The sequence below is a fragment of the Gymnoscopelus microlampas genome (genome assembly GCF_963454915.1).
Source record: "Gymnoscopelus microlampas genome assembly, chromosome: 4".
In the NCBI taxonomy this organism is placed as follows: domain Eukaryota; kingdom Metazoa; phylum Chordata; class Actinopteri; order Myctophiformes; family Myctophidae; genus Gymnoscopelus; species Gymnoscopelus microlampas.
The window spans coordinates 15,519,785-15,541,415 of NC_139941.1; the positions used below are offsets into that span (position 1 = coordinate 15,519,785).

General features: G+C 41.3%; 1 protein-coding gene across 2 annotated transcripts in view; it reads left to right on the plus strand.

The window, feature by feature from the left end:
• Positions 1-21,631, plus strand: part of col27a1b (collagen, type XXVII, alpha 1b) — a 132,422-nt gene that overhangs the window by 79,292 nt on the left and 31,499 nt on the right. For both annotated transcript variants that reach the window (XM_084054968.1, XM_084054969.1), the window contains 13 exons: positions 2,878-2,931; positions 3,263-3,307; positions 3,845-3,889; positions 4,094-4,147; positions 6,745-6,798; positions 7,949-8,002; positions 8,120-8,173; positions 16,010-16,063; positions 17,095-17,202; positions 17,300-17,353; positions 18,994-19,101; positions 19,175-19,228; positions 21,196-21,249. In XM_084054968.1, coding sequence (XP_083911094.1) covers positions 2,878-2,931; positions 3,263-3,307; positions 3,845-3,889; positions 4,094-4,147; positions 6,745-6,798; positions 7,949-8,002; positions 8,120-8,173; positions 16,010-16,063; positions 17,095-17,202; positions 17,300-17,353; positions 18,994-19,101; positions 19,175-19,228; positions 21,196-21,249 — 792 coding nt within the window. The remainder of the gene's footprint in view (positions 1-2,877; positions 2,932-3,262; positions 3,308-3,844; positions 3,890-4,093; positions 4,148-6,744; positions 6,799-7,948; positions 8,003-8,119; positions 8,174-16,009; positions 16,064-17,094; positions 17,203-17,299; positions 17,354-18,993; positions 19,102-19,174; positions 19,229-21,195; positions 21,250-21,631) is intronic.

Genomic DNA, 21,631 nt, shown 5'->3' on the forward strand with positions numbered 1-21,631 from the left:
CAAGAGAATATCGTGAAATTGCTAAATGATGTCCAGCTGTACCTACGTTTTTAAATATAAATCATGGCTTGTTAATCCACATAATTGCTAAATCGGAAGTCATTGAAACATTCAAAAACAAATATCTACTTACAAGCTCATTCAGTTAAAAAAAAGTGCAAACTACATTTCCAAATCTGTTAACATTCAGGCAATGCAAAAACAAACCTGCAATGGATCCAATAGTTATTATTGAATCACAAGCTTGTTAAAGATGCTACTGTATAAGCGGTGGTGGGAAAAGTACTCAAATTCTTTACTTAAGTAAAAGTACCAATACTGCTATATAGAAATATATATGTTACAAGTAAAAGTCCAGAATTAAAAATCTACTTGAGTAAAAGTACAAAAGTATTGGCATCAAAATGTACTTAAAGTACCAAAAGTAAAAGTACTAAAATGTTTGAAAATAGCAGATCTACAAGCTACAATAGCCTAGGTATAAAATAAGGCTGAAGTGGTTAATGTATGTTTCATAATATAATAATATATATCTGAAAAGTAACTAGTAACTAAAGTCTTCAAATAATTGTAGTGGAGTAAAAGTACAATATTTGGATCCGAGATGTAGTGGAGTCAAAGTAAAAGTATTGATAATTGGGAAAAATTCCAGTAAAGTAAAAGTACCTCAACATAAAACCTTTTTTGTTAAAAAGTTAAAGCTCTATGTCCTGATAGTGATCATTGCTACAGTATAGAGTGTTTGTTCGCTAACAGGGGGCTCTCCGTCTCCCCATCTCTTTAGTAAACAGAAAATACATTTTCAGGTAGTTTTTCATCCAATCTGGAGAGAGAACCCATTTATCTGTCTCAAAGTTGTAGTGTTCCAGTTCTAGTGTTGTCTGAGTTCAGTCTCTGAAATTGGTTTTCTGCCCTGAAAATGCATTTTATTATTTTATTTTTTTTGAGCGAAAATAGGCCATCTACAAGCTCACAACGCGTCACATTGTGAAGGAGATACAAGGTTTCTGACCGACAGTAACGATATGTTGTTGACAAGAAAGAAAGTAAGAGCTAAATGTGCAACAGCTTTTGATCTCATGACCTTGTAGCAATGATAGTTGCTGTTGAAGCAATAGCCACTCCAAAACGCATTGACCAACGAAGACTGTTCCTCTCGTGATGGTTGTTTTCCACAAATCTTTCACCACTCCCAATTGCTAGCGACAGTGGTAACTAGCCACAGCGTCTGCTGAATTGTAACCTGTATTCTATTCTGGCTTGTTTAGATGTACTCGTAAAATTAAAGTGGTAAATGGTGACTTTACAGCAGTGGTTCTCAAACCTTTTCATGTCAAGGACCCCCAAAATGTATTTGGCTGCGGACCCCCCCATCTCAAAAATATTTTGTGCCAGGGATTTTTCAAAAATAGCAGATCTACAAGCTCGTAGCACGGCACTCACCCTTCCGCACACATTCACACACCATTGGTGGAGGAAACCATGCACGGCACATCCCCGCTCACCGGAAACAGTTAGGGGGTTCGCCGGTTCAGTGTCTTGCTCAAGGACACTTCGACGCTAAGCCGGGGATCGAAGCAGGAACCTTACGAACCTTACTGAGCCACTGCCGCCCCCAACTGTACTGTACATACAGCACGTAAAAAAACAACAACTTTAAAATAACACTCATTTGTATAATGCTACCAGACCAGGCTGACAGTTGGGTCTGACCTGAGAGGCAAGGATGAGTCATCTATAGGTCTCCCACCCACCCGTGACCTTTTCAAAACCTATGTCACAATGTCCCCAGTGTGGCGTGGCTGAATGCCACAGTGCCACTGTGTGTATGGTCACGGAAAGAAGATGAAACAAAGCATTACAGTGTAATATACTGTACTGTGGATCTATTTTGGAAATGATTACTATTTGCAAAGTGGCCGCAATTCTAAGCGGTGTCTTTCCAATGGTCACGGTTACACAGTAAAATCCTCAGTGTTCATTTAACTCAGAGAGTGTACAAAGGGAACCATGATTTCATTTGTACACTCTCTGAGTTAAATTGATCGACTAATTCATGAATTACTGTAATATACTGGTGACACTCAATAACCACACTTGGGTGTAGCCTGGAGCCAGACGAATTTGCCAGTGCAAAAAAATATATATTGCCCTCTGCGATTTGGGTCTGGGACCGCTCCGTTGTGAATCCATTTCCTGCTCCCGAAGTCTGGGGTGACCAATCAGAGCCCATTATTCAAATCTGGGAGACTGTAATTGGTAGTTGGTTGTAGGTCTAACCGATTGCGTGCCGAGACATTTTTGATCCCGCCCCTTGGAAATAAACGTCCTCATAGAAGACTCATATCCACGCAGTGATATAGTCTGGCCACGCGAGGCTAACTTGGGTGAGCTTTCAAACATAGGTCTTTACTGGTAGACTTCACATATAAACCGACACAGGCAGCACAGTGGAGGGGATATCGGATATCAGCACAGGTGCAAACAATGTTCCTAATCAGTAGCTGTTCTTTCACATGAAGACACTCTATTACACTCCTCCCCTTTTAGCATTTTAGCAGCAATTAACAAATAACACAACAAATTCAATTTAATTTCAAATAAAACTAATCTGCAGTCATACATAGTGAATAGCTGTTCTTTCACATTAAGACACTATTACAATTACTGTTATTACTTACACTGTACCTAAACCATGATACCTAATTGAGACATTGGAATGCTAGTATTTGCCCAGGTCTACCAAAGGATATATACAAGACAGGGATTGTGCCCAACAACCCACTGTTCTCATATTTCATACAATGGTGCCATTGTGCCAGTACAATAACTGATTATTCCAAACACGTGCGTCACTACTTTCTTTGTTTTCCACAGGGTCCGAGGGGTCTTGAAGGCCCAGTGGGCCATAAAGGGTCTGCAGGACTGAAGGTAAGGAAAGGGTCAAGATGTAAAAGTTTGCAATAAGATCAGGACCTCGGCCAGCTCTGTTCAGAATCATTATTTACTTTGATTATATACGTTTTTGTGAGGGGACAAACATTTTGAAAACCGTCACGTCTATAATAAGTCTATAATAAGTCTATAATATTTTTTGTTATGTCTAAGGATGTTATAAGGGCAACTTTTAAATCCAACAACAGAACCTTCAATCAAAAGAGTGCTAAACTTTATGTTGCTGGTTCTGTAGTTCTTACAGTAGGAAAATCCTTGAAATGTGTGAATTCTGAAATCCTGTGTGTTTTGAACGTGACCCTTGCAGGGCCCCGATGGACCGCCAGGAAAATTGGGCTTCCCTGGCGAGATGGTATGGAGTTTTAAGCTTTTGTGCACCTCTCCATTTATAACAGTAAACAATAGTGTCGATCTAATAGGCTCTATGCACAGCAGCCATATTATCACTTCCTTCACAGGTGTTACCAATGATACTAATGAAGTCTCTGTTCCATTTAGTGTAACACAGTGGTTTCCACGAGCCCCATAACTCTTGAGAGTGTACAAATGGAACCAAATGGACCCTTACGGGTCCATTTGGTTCCATTTGTACACTCTCAGAGTTACACACCTGTAAGGGGCCATTTGGAAGCCCATGAGGGTCCCTGGACCCCAACTGTAGACCCACTGGTGTAGCAGAGTGTTTCCAGTGAGCCAACATGTACAATATCAGCACCCTGACTCTGTTCGACCAGAATGGAACAGAGCTTTTTTTAGTATCATTGGCAACACCTGTGAATGTCTTCATAATATGGCTGCTGTGAATAGAGCCTATTACGATTACGTGCCTGTGTTTCTCAGATGTGACTCTGTTTGTAAGTTATTCCTGTTGTGTGTTGTTTTGCTCAAGGGAAAGATTGGCGAGCCAGGTGAAGCAGGGCCTAAGGGATTTCCAGTAAGTGATTGGGGCTAACAGAGGTCTCTTTTAGGTCAGTTTTGATTTCGGGGTGGACACATTTTGGGGGAATAGACGTTATAGCAAAGGATAAGAGAGAGTCGTGTGGTGCACTGTTATTCTAGCGGGTGTTGTAGCACTTCAGAGTTCTCTGTGTATAATGAATAGTAGCAGTGTATTATAAAGGACTGTTCTTATTTACAGGGTATCCATGGACCTTCAGGGCCTCCGGGAGCCAAAGGAATCGCAGGAGAGCCAGTGAGTAACACGGCTACACGTAGGGCTGGGCGATATGACTTCAAATCGATATCACGATTATTTCAACCTTTCACCTCGATTGCGGTTAATGAACGATTTGGAAAATAGCAAATCTACAAGCTTATAATGCATTGTGATGCGACGCGCTGTGAGCTTGTAGATCGGCTAGTTTCACTATTTTTGCACACCACCCAGTGTACGACAAAGTATGATATACAGTAGGTGGTTAATTTGGTCAGTATCATGTCAGTATCGTGTTCAGTATCATGGTCAGTATCATGTCAGTATCATGTCAGTATCATGTCAGTATCGTGTTCAGTATCATGTCAGTATCATGTCAGTATCGTGTTCAGTATCATGGTCAGTATCATGTCAGTATCATGTCAGTATCGTGTTCAGTATCATGTCAGTATCATGTCAGTATCGTGTCAGTATCGTGTCAGTATCGTGTCAGTATCGTGTTCAGTATCATGTCAGTATCATGTCAGTATCATGACAGTATCATGGTCAGTATCATGTCAGTATCGTGTTCAGTATCGTGTTCAGTATCATGTCAGTATCATGTCAGTATCATGACAGTATCATGGTCAGTATCATGTCAGTATCGTGTCAGTATCGTGTTCAGTATCATGCCAGTATCGTGTCAGTATCGTGTTCAGTATCATGTCAGTATCGTGTCAGTATCATGTCAGTATCGTGTCAGTATCGTGTCAGTATCGTGTCAGTATCGTGTCAGTATCGTGTTCAGTATCGTGTCAGTATCATGTCAGTATCATGTTCAGTATCATGTCAGTATCATGTCAGTATCATGGTCAGTATCATGTCAGTATCATGGTCAGTATCATGGTCAGTATCATGTCAGTATCATGGTCAGTATCATGTCAGTATCATGGTCAGTATCATGTCAGTATCATGGTCAGTATCATGGTCAGTATCATGTCAGTATCATGTCAGTATCATGTCAGTATCATGGTCAGTATCATGGTCAGTATCATGGTCAGTATCATGTCAGTATCATGTCAGTATCATGTCAGTATCATGGTCAGTATCATGGTCAGTATCATGGTCAGTATCATGTCAGTATCATGGTCAGTATCATGTCAGTATCATGGTCAGTATCATGTCAGTATCATGGTCAGTATCATGGTCAGTATCATGTCAGTATCATGGTCAGTATCATGTCAGTATCATGGTCAGTATCATGGTCAGTATCATGGTCAGTATCATGTCAGTATCATGTCAGTATCATGTCAGTATCATGTCAGTATCATGGTCAGTATCATGGTCAGTATCATGTCAGTATCATGTCAGTATCATGGTCAGTATCACGGTCAGTATCACGGTCAGTATCACGTCAGTATGAAGTCAGTATCACGTCAGTATGAAGTCAGTATCATGTCAGGACCATGATACTGACATGATACTGACACTTGTTTTCGTGTTGATTTGTTGATATAAGAAAGAAAGACAAAAAAGCTATTCGATTAACTTACATGAGAAAGTTTAAGTCGGATATTGGTTATAAATATCGGTTTTGTACATTTTTGGTTAATTACCCCTGCCCTAGCTACTGTATATGACAGTTGCTCATTTTGGCTGCCATTTTTAGAATCCCCCCAGTAAGAGACCTGTGCGTGGATGACAATTACTCTCTTCCTTCTCCGCATCGTTGCTGCAGACCTTTCTGGGACCTTCCTCTCTCTCTTTGGTTTAAAAAGAGTTTTCTTAATACTGGTGGGTGGCAGCAGGTCTCAGAGGCTGAATCCAGGGAACAGATGGAAACTACAGGGTTACTTTAGCGATACGGAGCTCTCTAGCACCTGCTGTTTAGGTTCTTCTCATTTTTCTTAGATATGAACTATGTATCTTCAGTTTGCCCCATCTTAACTCATTAAGACCGGAAACGCATCTCTGTCATTTTAGATTTCTTTGACTTATCAAAAATAGCATATATATATAAGCTCATAGCGTGGCAGCTTGTAGATCTGCTATTTATTTTTTTATCGTGAAAATGTGTGCAAATATATATATTTTTAAAGCGTTTTCACGATTTTTTTTCAAAAATAGCAGATATATAAGCTCATAGCGTGGCACTCGGTGCCGCGCTATGAGCTTGTATGTCTGCTATTTTTGAATAGCCAAAGAAATCTTAAAATGACATAGATGCGTTCCCGGTCTTAATGGATTAAATTACCGACTGGAAAGCCATCCCCTGGTGGTCAGAACAGCCTGAAGGCACCTAATCCGCTTTTCCACCCTCTGTCCAAGTCTTGGACTCAAAGAAAAGAGTATTTTTTGATTTATACCACCTCCTTACTCGAGAGACAGCTTTGTTGTAGCCCGAGTGAGTCTCTGTAACAGCAGGCCTGTTTCGATCACTCACAGAAGCTTTTGGCAGACTTGTTCTGAGGGAATCTGGCCCGGGGGCTAGCATAGCTCTCAGCCATCTCTTGATCAACTTATCTCCACAAATCCACACGGTTTCTTCCCCTTTCACATCTTTCTTTTCCTTGAGTGTCATTTACAAAGACACTGCTTGGGGATTTTGAAACTGCATTTTAGAGAGGACAGGCTTTTGATTGTCTTCCTCTTTCCAGGGACCAGTGGGGCCACCGGGTACAATGGGGCCGCTAGGAGAGATGGGCTTGAAGGTGAGTTTGAGTCTTGACTACCATCACAACTTGAAACGTTATCTGTTCCAATCACTCCGATATGACACTGAGCTGTCTACTGTGTGTCTTTGAAACAACACCGAAGTTGTGCTAAAAGTTATAGTGATTCGCTGACTCACTGGGGGTGAACCATAGAGTTATATAAAAACTAGAGTACAGACCTAAGATTCCCAGCCATTCATTTCAATTAATTTGTGCATTGCCCTTTGGGCATGCTGTTTTGATGACATCATGAGGCTCATTTGCATAAGCAGTAGTGTCCTTTATGTGTCTACGTCACAAACCACTTCCGTGCGCGAGCCTTTGAGTCGAGCCCATTGGTCGAAACCCTTTTCGCTCGTTCATGTAGTGTGGTGCCCAACCGACCCGAACTTACAATACCAGATTTGGCCACTTGGAAGACTGCGCCTCAAAAAATCTCCCCGGTCATGGGGAGATTTTTGGGTGAACATGAAAATGAACACCTGTACTTCCTGGCTTTAACCCATTCGATCCAGCTATAACCAAGTCAAGTTTCGTACTTAGTCCGACACCCTGGGTAAACAACAAACTTTGCTTTGCTTTACCATTATTTTATACTCGGATATTCAAAAATAGCAGATATACAAGCTCATAGCGCGGCTGTCTAGCATTGAATGGGTTAAGCCGCTACCTTCGGTGCTGTGTGCAGCAAGTACTGTTTCAAGACCAGTTTGTGTAACATGGAAAGGCAAAAAAAAAACATACATATTTCACATGGTTAAAACCACCTCAGGTGAAACCACGCCAGGTAAATCAGCATAGGGAAGCGTGAACTTAATCTACATGAGGGGTTAATGGAAAATAGGGAGACTAAACCAACATGAGGGAAGAACAAGATATGTTCATGTCTTGTTTTAACAGTCTGATGGCAGCCGGGTAGAAATTGGGTGTTTGATATTGCGGATTGTAAAGCCTTGAGCTTGCCCGGCCGTTTTCGCAGTAGTGGCATGAACAGCCTTATAGATCTGCTTATTATTATTTCTTTGTTTTCTCTAGAATAGGAATGCTAGGGTTCATGTGGTTACATATATTATTTCTATTGACTATTATATGTATAAACTGATAATGCATATCAACTATCTGAGCTGTGATCATTGTATTGTGACAGGGTCCACCAGGGAAGGTGGGGGAGTGGGGACTGGCTGGCGAACGTGGAGAGAAGGTACAATTCTGTTTCTTTTCAACAACAGCTTTCAGTAAAAGACAGAATGATTTCAATGCGGTCGGTCTGTGTGTTTGAGCCTCAGTCGCTTTACTGTCTTATTTCTCTGGCTGACAGGGGCCCACCGGTCCTCCTGGAAACATCGGCGAGCAGGGTCTGATGGGCGAGAGGGTAAGTGTCCCACAATTCACCGCTGCATGCATCTGTTAACCCATTAAGACCTGAGGCCACTTTTCTAAATCCTAACGGTTCGCTTTGAAATATATATATTCAAAGATTTGCCAAAACATTCATGATTTTTGAATAGCCAAAGAAATCTAAAATGACAGATGTGTTCCCGGATTGAATGGTTAAAGAGGATGTATTAAGTGATATTCTTTTGTTGAATCAGGTGTTGAATAACTCTATATTCTCATAGTAATCATAGAGTGTTTGTTCAGTATCAGGGGTCTCCCTGTCTCTCCAGCTCTTTAGTAAACGGAAAATATATTCTTGGGTCAGGATACCAATTCTATCCAAACAGGAGAGAGTGTAGCCTGGCTCCACCCCCTGAATCGTTTGCCTCGCATTCAGGGTCTGGTGACGCTGTCGAAGGCGGGTGTTTCTCGGTTGAATATCTGTACGACGAATCGGGATCGGGATAATCCAGTTTGAACCAATTGCCAAAGAGTCCCACTTTGGTCACGCCCCCATCTCAGAAATCGGCTGCATTGAGAGGGCTTTCAGACTGAATAATGGAGTGAAACGAAATGAAAATTCAGGCTGAGTGTCAGGCTAGAGAGAGTACTCATACAGCATAAACGAGTGCATATGTAAGTGATGAAACAAAAGAAAATGAGAAGACAAAATTGGAAGTAGAACACTGTAACATTGATGCTGATAATTGTGATAAATTATCTTTCTATCGGTTGCTTAAGAGTTGGAGAGAGGTGGAGACCCCTGTTACTGAACAAGCACTCAACAACAATGGTTACTATCAAAATATTGAGCGTTAAATCTACAAGACCTTTAAGACTCATTGTGGGTGAATATAGTGTCAAATAGTTGATTTTTTTTAAATTAATTCAATATATACTGCACAGTACATATACACTATGCATACACTCATAAACACAAGTACACAGTTAACGCAAGTTAACATCACATCACATCCATAGATAGGCACAGCCGCACAGTCCCATTTGGTTTGAAAAGCCAATAGCTGATGGAATAAAAGACCTCGTATATCTGTCTGTGTCACTTCTAGGGTGTTACATCCTCCACCCTGAGGGGAGCATAGTAAACTCACTGTGTAAAGTGAGCTGGGAGTCCAATAATGACCCAAGCTTTCTCTGTGGCTCTGACTTGGTGCAGGTGGCAAAGATCATTTACATTTACACCAGTGACTTTACAGCACACATAAGCAATTTTCCCCAGTATGTTATAGTTGTTCACACTGAGATGGCTAACAGATAATAAATGTTAAAACACTCACACGAATCACACTTTCAGCAAAGACACTTTCAGCAAAGACTTCACAAACATTACATATTCTGAGCTTCCTTAACAAAATCGATCTTTGGTCAGTGTTAGCATCAAAGGTAAATGTATCAACCAGGTGGCAGGAGCTAGCAAAGTAGTTAGGACTCCTGTGAATGTCAATGAACATCTCTTTGAACATTCTTGGAAAGACTGTTCACTAGGGGGGTGGGTGGGTGTGTGTGTGTGTGTGTGTGTGTGTGTGTGTGTGTGTGTGTGTGTGTGTGTGTGTGTGTGTGTGTGTGTGTGTGTGTGTGTGTGTGTGTGTGTGTGTGTGTGTGTGTGTGTGTGTGTGTGTGTGTGTGTGTGTGTGTGTGTGTGTGTGTGTGTGTGTGTGTGTGTGGCCAACAGAGGTGGGACAAAGTCCCTATGTTGCAAGTCCAAGTCGAGTCTCAAGTCTTTGCTCTCAAGTCCCGAGTCAAGTCCAAGTCAACACAGCCAAGTCCCAAGTCAAGTCCAAGTCCTCAGCTTTTTGTTTCGAGTCCCACACAAGTCCTTAGCATTTTGGTTCGAGTCCCACACAAGTCCTAACCTTTTGTTTCGAGTCCCAAACAAGTCCTAACCTTTTGTTTCGAGTCCCAAAGGCCATGTCTCACCTAGACACAGGATCTGACACAAATTCAGTGTATCTGCTGATCAAGCAGGCAGGCTCTATTATCATGATGGTGAAATTTCAGCACTTGCACTGGAAACCGTGTTCAAATCCGGGGTAGAAGAGGAAATGTATATAGCGCTGAAGTGGTCAATGTATGTTTTGTATTAATAACCAAAATCTACAAAGTAATTGGTACCTAAAGTTTTCAAATAATTGTAGTGGAGTAAAAGTAGGCTAATATCTGCCTCTCATATGTAGTTGAGTAGAAGTGGGTAGCTGATATATTGCACTTTTACCTTAGCGCTAGGTATACTCTTGGTTGCTTGTTTTTGCAGAAAATGCACTTAAGACTTCTGGTGATTAGTAGTTTTGTTCCCTACCTATGTTGAATGCACTTACTGTAAGTCGCTTTGGATAAAAGCGTCTGCTAAAATAAATGACTGTAATGTAGAAGTAACAGTACTGAAAATTGCAAATACTTCAGCAAAGTAAAAAAATAAGTCAAAATTGTACTTAAGTAAAGTACTTGAATAAATGTACTTAGTTACTTTCCACCACTGGTTATAGTTTGCACTTAGCACGCAGTAATGTTAATGTGAAGTATAGGTCTTGCCTTGCATACTGCTTTTCTCGTCTTGTCTTCCACTAGTCCATGAGCCAGAGCCCCAAAATTGAGCAATGATTATCGAAAGAGTGGGCAAAACCAAACCTATATTAAATTGGTCATAGGGTCAATACGAGTAAATAAATATATGATAACCTTTCCACAGGAGTAGCTTTTTCATGGTTATCACACATTTTGTTATTTTCCCCATACGTACATGACAGGTGAAAAAATTACAAAATTTAAAAAAGAGTTATCATAATGAAACTTCCTGAGTTGATTACTTACATGAAGACAATGATTTATCGTATTACAAGTTTTCTGAAATCGTATATTTAAATATGCAAATTATGCATTAGGAAAATATGCCCAAATTTGCATACCTTTCCTGAATCAACATTGGAACATTGGACAAAGCCAGAGTCAACATACTTATTTCATTTTGTTAAGATGTTGGAGTCAAAGATTTTTAACTATGGAATATTCAATATCTGGCTCAATTTTGGGGCTCAGGCTCATGGACTAAATGCCTATTTGCATATTTAAATATAAAATTTCAGGAAACTTGTAATACAATAAATCATTGTCTTCATGTAAGTAATCAACTCAGGAAGTTTCATTATGATAACTCTTTTAAATTGTGTCATTTTTTCACCTGTCATGTACGTATGGGGAAAATAACAAAATGTGTGATAACCATGAAAAAGCTACTCCTGTGGAGAGGTTATCATATATTTATTTACTCGTATTGACCCTATGAACAATTTAATATAGGTTTGGTTTTGCCCACTCTTTCGATAATGAAATCTTGGCTCATGGACTACACCTTGTGATCTTTAAAACCGAAAGCTATAACTGCTGGAGTTGACATTTTATTCCACCTGGCTTCAGTTCCAGCAGCGACGGCAGGAGTGAAGCCGGTGTGTTGTTTGTTTGATAACGTGCAACATGTGGGCCAGTGTTGCCAAGTATCGGGAGAGAAACAAGCGAACCGACTTCCAAAAACAAGCCAAAAACAAGCAAAATTTTGTCCAAAAGTTAGGGTAAATAAGCAGCTTTGGCAACACTACACTAGGTGTCACTGACGGCCGGGATTTCTGACTAATAACATTATAGTTGATGCACACTTTTTAAACATTTTTGGCTTGCTTAAGTGACTTGAACGTGACTTGAGAAGACTTGAATTTTCAAGTCAAGAGGGCTCAAGTCAAGTCAAGTCTCAAGTCTTTAGCGTTCAAGTCAAGTCAAGTCTCAAGTCTTTGGCATTCAAGTCCCAAGCAAGTCCAAGTCTATTTTTGATTTGGTCAAGCAAGTCTAAAGTCATCAAAATCGGGACTTCAAGTCAAGTCGAGTCTCGAGTCCAAGTCCCCACCTCTGGTGGCCAATAATATATATACCGGTGTATATATATTATTTTTTTTAATTTTAAAGTATAAAACCAGGAAAAGATAACACTTACATGTCATAACACGATATTACGATATCTAGTCGCATATCACGATATCGATATATTACCCAGCCCTACTGTTCACAGCAACTGACAAATTCTCCTACGTCCACTCTGTTCCTCATTGTGCAAAAAGCTGACTGCAGTACCTGTCTTTATAATAAGTCTGACAGTCATTTTTATACAAGACTAAAAGCAGAGAAAGACATGCAGCCCTGAGGAGACCCGGTGGAAGATGACAGTGTACTAGACAGAGAAACATTCACATCAGCTCTCTGTTCTGTGTTTGGTCATCCAAATTACAATATTTCTGCAGTTTATGGGCAAGGATTATGATGCTGAATGCAATTAACCCATTCAATCTGGGAGCGCATCTGTGTCATTTTAGATTTCTTTGGCTATTAAAAAATATACAAGCTCATAGTGCAGCACTATGAGCTTGTAGTATATAGCTATGAGTGTATATATATATATATATATATATATATATATATATATATATATATATATATATATATATATATATATATATATATATACATATATACACATTTCTAACTCAAATCTTTGGTTCTGGGGGTTCCTGGAACAAAATACTTTGAGATGGGGGGGGGGGGGGGGGGGGGGGGTCCGCGGACAAATACATACGTTTTGGGGTCCTTGACATGAAAAAATCACACCCAGTGAAGTGGGTGGTGTGGTCATCACAGTGATAGAAGCTCACTTGAAAAAAAAAATTTTTTTTAAGTGCATAGTCCTATAGGTTATTATAGGTTATTAATTTCATCATGTGTCTCACTAGCCAATCACAGTGCTGAATAGAGTCAGCCAATAGAGTCAGCCAATCACAGTACAGCTAGGGGTGTACTAATGTAGAGGGGTGTGCTATTATGAGCCAATCACAGCACAGCGAAGGGTGTACTAATGCGGTGTCCCAACCCCACTTATAGGGGCGGCTTGCTTGTGGGGGTCCCTGGAGCAAAATATTTTGAGATGGTGGTCCGCAGCCAACGACATCAAATTTTGGGGGTCCTTGACATGAAAAGGTTTGAGAACCACTGATATAGCAACCTAGGTTTTTCAGAAAACTGTTAGGATTTAGACGACATTTGTAGAATCGAGCGTCAGGTCTTAATGGGTTAAATGTCATTTAGTTGTCTAGCACAGCTTTTCAGGAGCGTACGCCAACGCAGGCAGGTCTGTCAGGACTTTTCCTCTCCTTGATAAGGCTGAGACATCTCTTCGTCAGCCTTCCATCCCTCAACCCTCTCTTGGAGCTTATTCAACTCCTCTGCCAAATCAGTGTCAGACATATCAAAAGCCTCCATACTTCTCTTTTCATTCTGCATTCCAAACCAGTGGTGGAAGAAAGTACTAAATCTACAAAGTAACTAGCAACTTGCAAGTTTACAACTAATTGCACTGGAGTAAAAAGTACAATATTTGCCTCTTAGATGTAGTGAAAAATGGACATACTCAAGTTTAATAAAAAATACACAAATATTTTACTTAAGTACAGTACTTGAGTAAATGTACTCAGTTACTTTTTATTATTCTGTTAAAATTACATAAATGTTCACTCTCTGTATTTATCTATTTTTCGTGGCTATTTTAAAGAAACCAGTTATTTTCTATTTCATTTCATGCTGATTCTGTGTGTGTGTGTGTGTGTGTGTAGAACCTAAAAATCAATAAACAGAACATTAAGAAAGTGAATCCAGATCTGCAGCACGGGATTCCTTAAAGAGCCTGTACAATTGAAACAGTGAAATACAGTAATTCTTCACGACCAAACCATGACGTCCTTGAATTGCGTTTTCTTTTCTCTTCACAGTCGGCTGCTAGTGGAACTAAATGAACAGAATTGTGGTCAGAGGTGCCCTGAGGAGCTTAGCAGTAATACTTGTAGGCTCCCTTGATGGCGCCATAAATGGTCCACCATCACCTTACCATCACCTTACCATGTCTCATAGGACAGGTGTTGCACTGAAAGAAGCAGTGGTGTAAAGTAACTAAGTACATGTACTCGAGTACTGTACTTAAGTACAATTTAGATGTATTTTTACTTTACTGTAGTATTTCCAATTTTCTTTACTTTTACTTGGTCATCTCAGAGGCAAATATTGTACCTATACTCCACTACAATTATTTGAAAACTTTAGTTACTAGTTACTTTGCAGATATAAATTATTACATTATAAAACATACATTAATCACTTTAGCCCAGTTTTATACGTAGGCTATTTGAAAATAGCCGATCTACAAGCTCGCGTCGCATCGCGACACGTTGTGAGCTTGTAGATCTGCTATTTTCCAACCTTTTTAGTACTTTTACTTTTGGTACTTTTAAGTATATTTTGATGCCAATACTTTTGCACTTTTAGTGTAGACTATGTGAGTACTTTTCCCACCACTGGAATAAAGTGACTGAAGGCCATAGCACAGCGAATAAAATCCCCAATAAAAAACGTAGGAACATCGGGGGATATAAATGCTGCATCACTGCAATGATGATTGATGTTGCATTGTCAACGTTTGCTTTAGGGTGGATACATAAGCCGATGATTTTGACAGATAAATCAACCACAGTCTAACCAGCGGGGGTTTACATATAATCCCCCTGTACTTTGCCAGTCTTATGAGGGTCCCGATACAATCTCGATGGCTGCCCAAAGCCTTCGATTTCAACATTACAGTTCGAGTCCTGTTCTTTTTAGCCAGGTTTTTGGTCACGACTTGCACATCGGTGAGCATAATGGAGCACAGGGCTATACAGTGTGACTGTTGTCTCTCCGCAGGCTCTAGTGCATTCCTCCCTTCCCCTCTATCTCACCCGAACAGTCCTGGTTCTGGGGTGCATTCCACAGCCTTCCTTCAGATATATAATGGTGGCTAAATCCATAGCTGCTCGTTGCACTGCAGGCCGCGAATAAGAGCAATATCACAAGAAAGAAGTTCACAGCGTACATGATAGTAAAATGACAATGTGACAGACAGGCAGTGGTGTAAAGTTACTAAGTACGTTTACTCAAGTACTGTACTTAAGTACAGTTTTGAGGTATTTTTTACTTTACTGGAGTATTTCCAATTTTCTGTACTTTTACTTCTACTCCACTACATCTCAGAGGCAAATGTTGTACTTTTACTCCACAACAATTATTTGAAAACATGTGTTACTTGTTACTTTGTAGATTTTTATTATTACAGCCCTATATACACTTCGGCCATTTGAAAATAGCCAATCTACAAACTCACAATGCGTCGCGATACGACGCATTGTGAGTTTGTAGATCTGCTATTTTCAAAGTATGATTTATCCATTTTATACAGCTTGTGAAAAGGGACATTCTGCATAATGAGTACTTTCTACTTTTTTGTACTTTAAGTACATTTTGGTACCAACACTTTTCGACTTTTACTTTTTCTCAAGCAAATATTTAGTTTTGGACTTTTACTTGTAACAGAGAATTTCTACATTGCAGTATTGATACTTTTACTTACGTAAAACATTTGAGTACTTTTTCCACCACTGCAGACAGGGAGCGAAAACAACCACATTAGGACAACAGGACAGTATTTAAACATAAAAACAAAGGCGACAGGTTGTGTGCATGTGCAGCACACCGGAAGTAATAAACTATTAGCTATTACAAGAGTTAAAACTGTACCAAACCAGCCATTTGGCTCAGGTTTGGCTTCCACATTGGAATGCAAAAGACACAATAAAACTTTTACCTCCTTGCATTACTGTACATTATCCATGTTCTAACCTCAGTGGTATGGTTCTTGCATTAATGTACATTGTCCATGTTCTAACCTCAGTGTGATGGTTCTTTGTCACAGGGCGAGCCAGGCATCGATGGGGAGGCGGGGCAAAGCGGACCTGATGGCGCAAAGGTGGGAGGAGAGTGTTGTTTGTACACACAAACTTGAGCTCACTGTGATACATAACATTTGATATTCTCTGCAATTCACACCACCGATCAGACTAGGGATATGCACGTCTGCGTGACAGCCGTACGCTGTGTGGCTGTGGTAACTGAAAGATACAGATTGGCATCGTCAGTATAATTCCGTGGCAGGTCAAAATATGCGCCATAGTTGTATTTGTACAGAATTATTGGGACAACAGCTTATCATTGGTAGATCAATTCAAGCATTACTGTGTGAGATGCTGGCTGTTGCACAGTTTGGCCTGCAGTTTGTTGTCATTGTAAAAAACTGTTAGATTTTCTGGGTAGGGGGGGGACCAGGAGAATGTAGACTGTCTAGTATGTTTGATATTTTTGTTTGATAATATCACAATTTAACAATTTAGTTAACACTGTATGTTAGCCACAAATAGCAAATGGTGTCAAGAAGCCAGAAAAAAAATAGTTTGGAAAGGCATGAAAAAAAATAGTCTTTCTGAGCAAAGTTTCTGAATGTGTGACTCACACATCCACAGAGCTTTGGGCTGAAAGTGTCTTACAAGACTACGACAGAGTGGACCTGAGCATGTCTACCACAGCTTCATTTAGTGCAGGATGCCTTCAGGTAGTAAGGAGAGCAAACTGCATCCAAGGTGACCTGGCTACAGATACACCAAAGGAAAGCTCTTCTGTGTGAACTGGCAGCTGTGTGATTTGCTGCTACTGCTGTTAACTCACCCCAGTGTCATTTCAATCAAAGTAAAGGAGAAATCAGTTCATTATCAGTCCATTTGTTTCCTTAATGAGCACATCCCGTTTGGTGGCGGTACATTTGCTGTCAAGTGGTAAAAATCACATAAATTGTGACTCATGAATTGAATTAAAATGTTTCAATGAATATAAAATAAGCAATACATTTATTTCATTTTAATATGTAACATGAATTATTATATGTACTATATTACATTTTCAAAGTAACTTTATAGTTACAGACATGCTTGTATTTGGTTTTCTCAGGGTGAGAAGGGGGAGTCTGGACCAGACGGACCTAAAGGAGACAGGGGCACCATTGGACTCAAAGGAAAGGAAGGTTCCCTTGGTCTGCCTGGACTGGTGTCAGTGAGGGTGAGTGTTCCAGTCATCACCTCGCATGGACCACCACACAGCACTTAAGTGCCTCTCTGTATTCACTTACACGTGCCATCCCCTTTTTGTTTACCAGGGTCAAGAAGGCAAGCCTGGAAAAATTGGCGAGAGAGGAAAACCAGGAGAAAAGGTTTGTCAGGCCACCCGCTGACTGGGAAAATACATCTTTCATGCCATCTGTCTGTCACGCTGCTCTGTGTTGTCTGTAGAGTTTAATGGCTGCCTGCTGTCTGTCGTGGTAAACAAGCTAAGTGCTGAGTGACCTGCCAAAGCGTGACATTGGAAAGTGCTCGTCGAATACGATATTTAACCAATTTTCAATTACGTTCAAAGGGGCTTTATTGGCATGGGAAAACAACAATAAAGTCAGCCCACTGTGGCTTAAAGGGCTCCCAGTCAAAGCTTTAGTAATTTAACGTTTTGACTGAAACAGCCTTCTTCAGAATGAAGCATGATCAAATCAACACTTAATCTAATCTAATGTATAATTAGAATATAGGCCTACTAGAATAAAAAATGTGAAAACAGGCCTGTGTCACATTGCAACTTTGCAATCAAATATACTATCCAGAAAATGTAACCACTTAACCTTTCGATGCGATGTGAGGGTGCAGACCAACTCGGAACTCCTGGATCCCTCCTTTATCCGATCAGGGTTCGGAGCTGTTGCTAGCTCCTCTGACACGCAGTGTGTCTGCGTATGTGGTGCACCTTCTTCCTCTCTTAGTGGGTTGTCTCCTACTGTGTCAGTTTGCTCTCCATCACTTCTGGGTGAGTGACACACAGTGCCCAACAAGCCTCATCCATACCTGACCTTGTCTGTGACCCACAGGAGGCCCCTGTAGAGGTCCACATTTCTGATGTGGTTCTCCCATGAGACTTCAAGTGCCGTTCTTAGCATTCTTGTGTGTAAGCCAACCAGGGCCTTTTCCTGCTGTACTGTGTGCGTTTATGTCTCGGCCCTGCACATTAGTACTGATTCTACCGTAGCCACAAACATCCGCATCTTGAGGTCATCTCCTATCTCAGATTTCCAAGGTATTCCAAGATGGTCCCATCCGGACCTTCAGATCCTGTTCCGTCGAGGCAGTCCAGTCACAAGATAGTTGAAGTCCTTGATTACCTCGTGCACCGTCCCAGAAGCAGAAGATGTTTGTCCTCTGCCACTGATTGCGAGTCTCAGGGCATGGTCCATCGCCACAAGGGGGCCAGGGCTTATCACCCTGTAGGACTAGCATCGCGTAGCCAGACTATATCACTGCGTGGATATGAGTCTGGTGCCTCTATGAGGACGTTTTTTTTTCGAAGAGGGCGGGATCAAAACAATGGCCCTGGATGCAATTGGTTAGACCTACAACCAACTACCAATCACAGTCTCCCATATTTGAATACTTGGCCCTGATTGGTCACCCCAGACTTCTGGAGCAGGACATGGATTCACAATGGAGCGGTGCCAGACCCAAATCGCCGAGGGCAATTTTTTTTTTACACTGGCAGATTCGTCTGGTCCCAGGCTACTGTAGGACGCCTGCCAGTATCTCAAATTCTTTAGTCTCACCATCGTGGGTCAGAACCTTGGCTCGAGTCCGACTATAGGTTGCCACTATCATCTGCACCATCTTGTCAGGAACACACACACACACACACACACACACACACACACACACACACACACACACACACACACACACACACACGCACACACACGCTAAATAGAGATTGTGTTCTCATTGCTTCCTTGATTCACGGTGGGTGGCTTCTTCTTTCCAGGGAACCAAGGGTCACCAAGGTCACCTAGGCGAGACCGGTTCAGTGGGCGAACAGGGAGAGGCGGGGTTCGTCGGACCGAAGGGAGCGAGAGGAACCATTGGACCACTGGTAAGACCACTGCACTAGGACCGGGACGTAGCTTTGATGTTATTGGTTGTTGGCTGAATGTGTGTTTTCACAGGGTGCTCCGGGGAGGATGGGCCAACAAGGAGATCCAGGCATTGCAGGATATGAGGTAAGACATTACTCCATCTACTGAACAAAATGGTTGCATTTGCAGAGAGCGAAAGTCTATGAACGAGGATTTTTTTAATCAATGTTAAATAGATTTATGTAATGATTGTAATCATTGCTATAGTGTTTGCTCAGTAACAGGGTCTCCCTGTCTCTCCAGCTCTTTAGTAAACAAAAAAAAACATTTTCAGGTCAGGAAATTAATTTCATCCAGTCGGGAGAGGAGAACTCATACAGAATACAGGTCAAACAAGTGAATTTGGAATTGATGAAATGAATAAATGGGAAAGACATTTGGTGTAAAGGGAAAAAAGAGGGGAACAAGTACAGACCCTTGGGGGACCCCAGTCAATGAATACATAATGGGCACAGCTACATGAGTAGAGAGGCTGTCTTTGAATCACAAGGTCTCCGGTTTTCCCCCCAGCCAGCTCCATGTGTCCCTGAGTAAGACATTTAACTCCTAAATGCTCCCTGGGCCCTGTGTTAGTTGTGACCACTGCTCCTAATAGTTAGGATGGATAAATGTAGTGGACACATTTAACCTGCAAGTACAGTGACAAAAATACCACCAAGGCTTGGGGGACTCAATTATAGTTTAAGTGATTTCTAAAGGAGTAGTTCACCCAAGTATTTTGAGCGCCACGCTATGAGCTTGTAGATCTGCTGTTTTTGAATAGCCAAAGAAATCTAAAATGACACAGATGCGTTCCCGGATTGAATGGGGTTTATGCGTTACATCCTCCTGGTGAAACTCCTCACCGTCGCCTGAAAATAAGCGGCCTTGACATCACACGTACGTGAATGTCTGTGCTCTCCCTATGACCAATAGGAATAGCAGTACAAAGCAACTAGAATACATGGGGAATCAGAAATTGGGATAACTAAATTAGGAGGCAAAAAAAAGGGAGAACGTTATTGTAAAAACACTAATATTCATGCAGGATCTTTTCTAAGCATGTCTTGGAGTAATTTATCCATTGTTACTGAACGCCTACATGTCCAACAGCATCCTAACAGGCCCATATAGCATGACGTTTCATTGCAGCCTCTTCTAGTGAGTGAACATTACTTTTAATTGTATTTACAACTAGAAATTCGGGCCGGCCCGAACCTCTAGAGTTCGACACCGCGGGTTGAAGGGCTTGCTTCTTTTGGGCTTGTTTTCATAAACCTGGTTGCTTGTTTCTCGCGCACAATCTGGCAACACTGATCCCGAACGTCGGTGTAGAAGACCACACGGACAAACCACGAAAGTAGAAAGGCACAGTAACAAACACACACGCACACACACTGTACACACGTGCACAACGTTGAAAGAAGGAAAAAGCAGCTATGATTACCTTTTTGTGCGTGAGCGAAAGGGCAGTGATGTCCGGTTGAGGTGGAGACGGAGCCATTTCAATGGCCGGCGTTGGTTTTCGCTCGGCTCTAGTCGGCTGCACTCGGCTCGGTCCCTGATTGGCCAATGTGTGCGAAGGGACCCGTATGAGAGTAGACGGTAGACGACCGACTGACCGCACACCTACGACCGACCGCCGCACATGCGCGGGACTCTCAATTGTATATTAGGATATTGAGGTTAATATCAAGATAGTGTAACTTTTAGACGTGATACAGGTGGTGAGATGGTATAAGACTTTATACTGTACCCACTGAATGACACTATTGAATTGTAAGGTAAATGGTGGATTTTATATAGTGGATATCTCCAAAGCACATTCACACGCTCACACACCAATGTCAGAGGAAACCATGCAAGGCACCAACCTGCTCATCAGGAGCATTTAGGGGTTCATTGTCTTGCTCAAGGACACTTCCACAGTAACCCAGGGGGAGCTGGGGATCGATTCTTAAGCGTCCGCTCTACTTCCTGAGCCGCTACTGCCATATTATGTTTTTCTTGTATTATGATGATGAGTTACAATATTTCACAGTTTTTCCTTCACATCTTTTCTATTGTCATAGGGTCACATGGGACAACAGGGTCCCCTTGGCCCTCCTGGACCCAGAGGTGAAAAGGTACGTTATACTTTCCACATTCATTTGCCTAAAAGCTTTTCTCCAATTTAATGGGTTGTGTCTAGAGTAGACAAATGGTGTGTGTGATGTGCTAGTAATGATGGCATTAGTTAACGTTGTAAAACAGTCCTGCAGAGCTTTACATTTAAATCCCTGAGGTCAGCCTAATTTATTCTCCGTTAGTATATTGCTTGCCATAAAGAACAGGTCTACAAGCTTAACAACTTGTAGATCTGTTCTTTTTGGCAAGTGACACCCTCGCACGACGGAGCACACATTACACATCCAATTAATGTCGCTGGCTGTCTCTCTCGCAGCACTTTTAATTATATTCCTAAAGATGTCCTTGATTTGTTTATCGCTGATATGGATGTGGATGCAG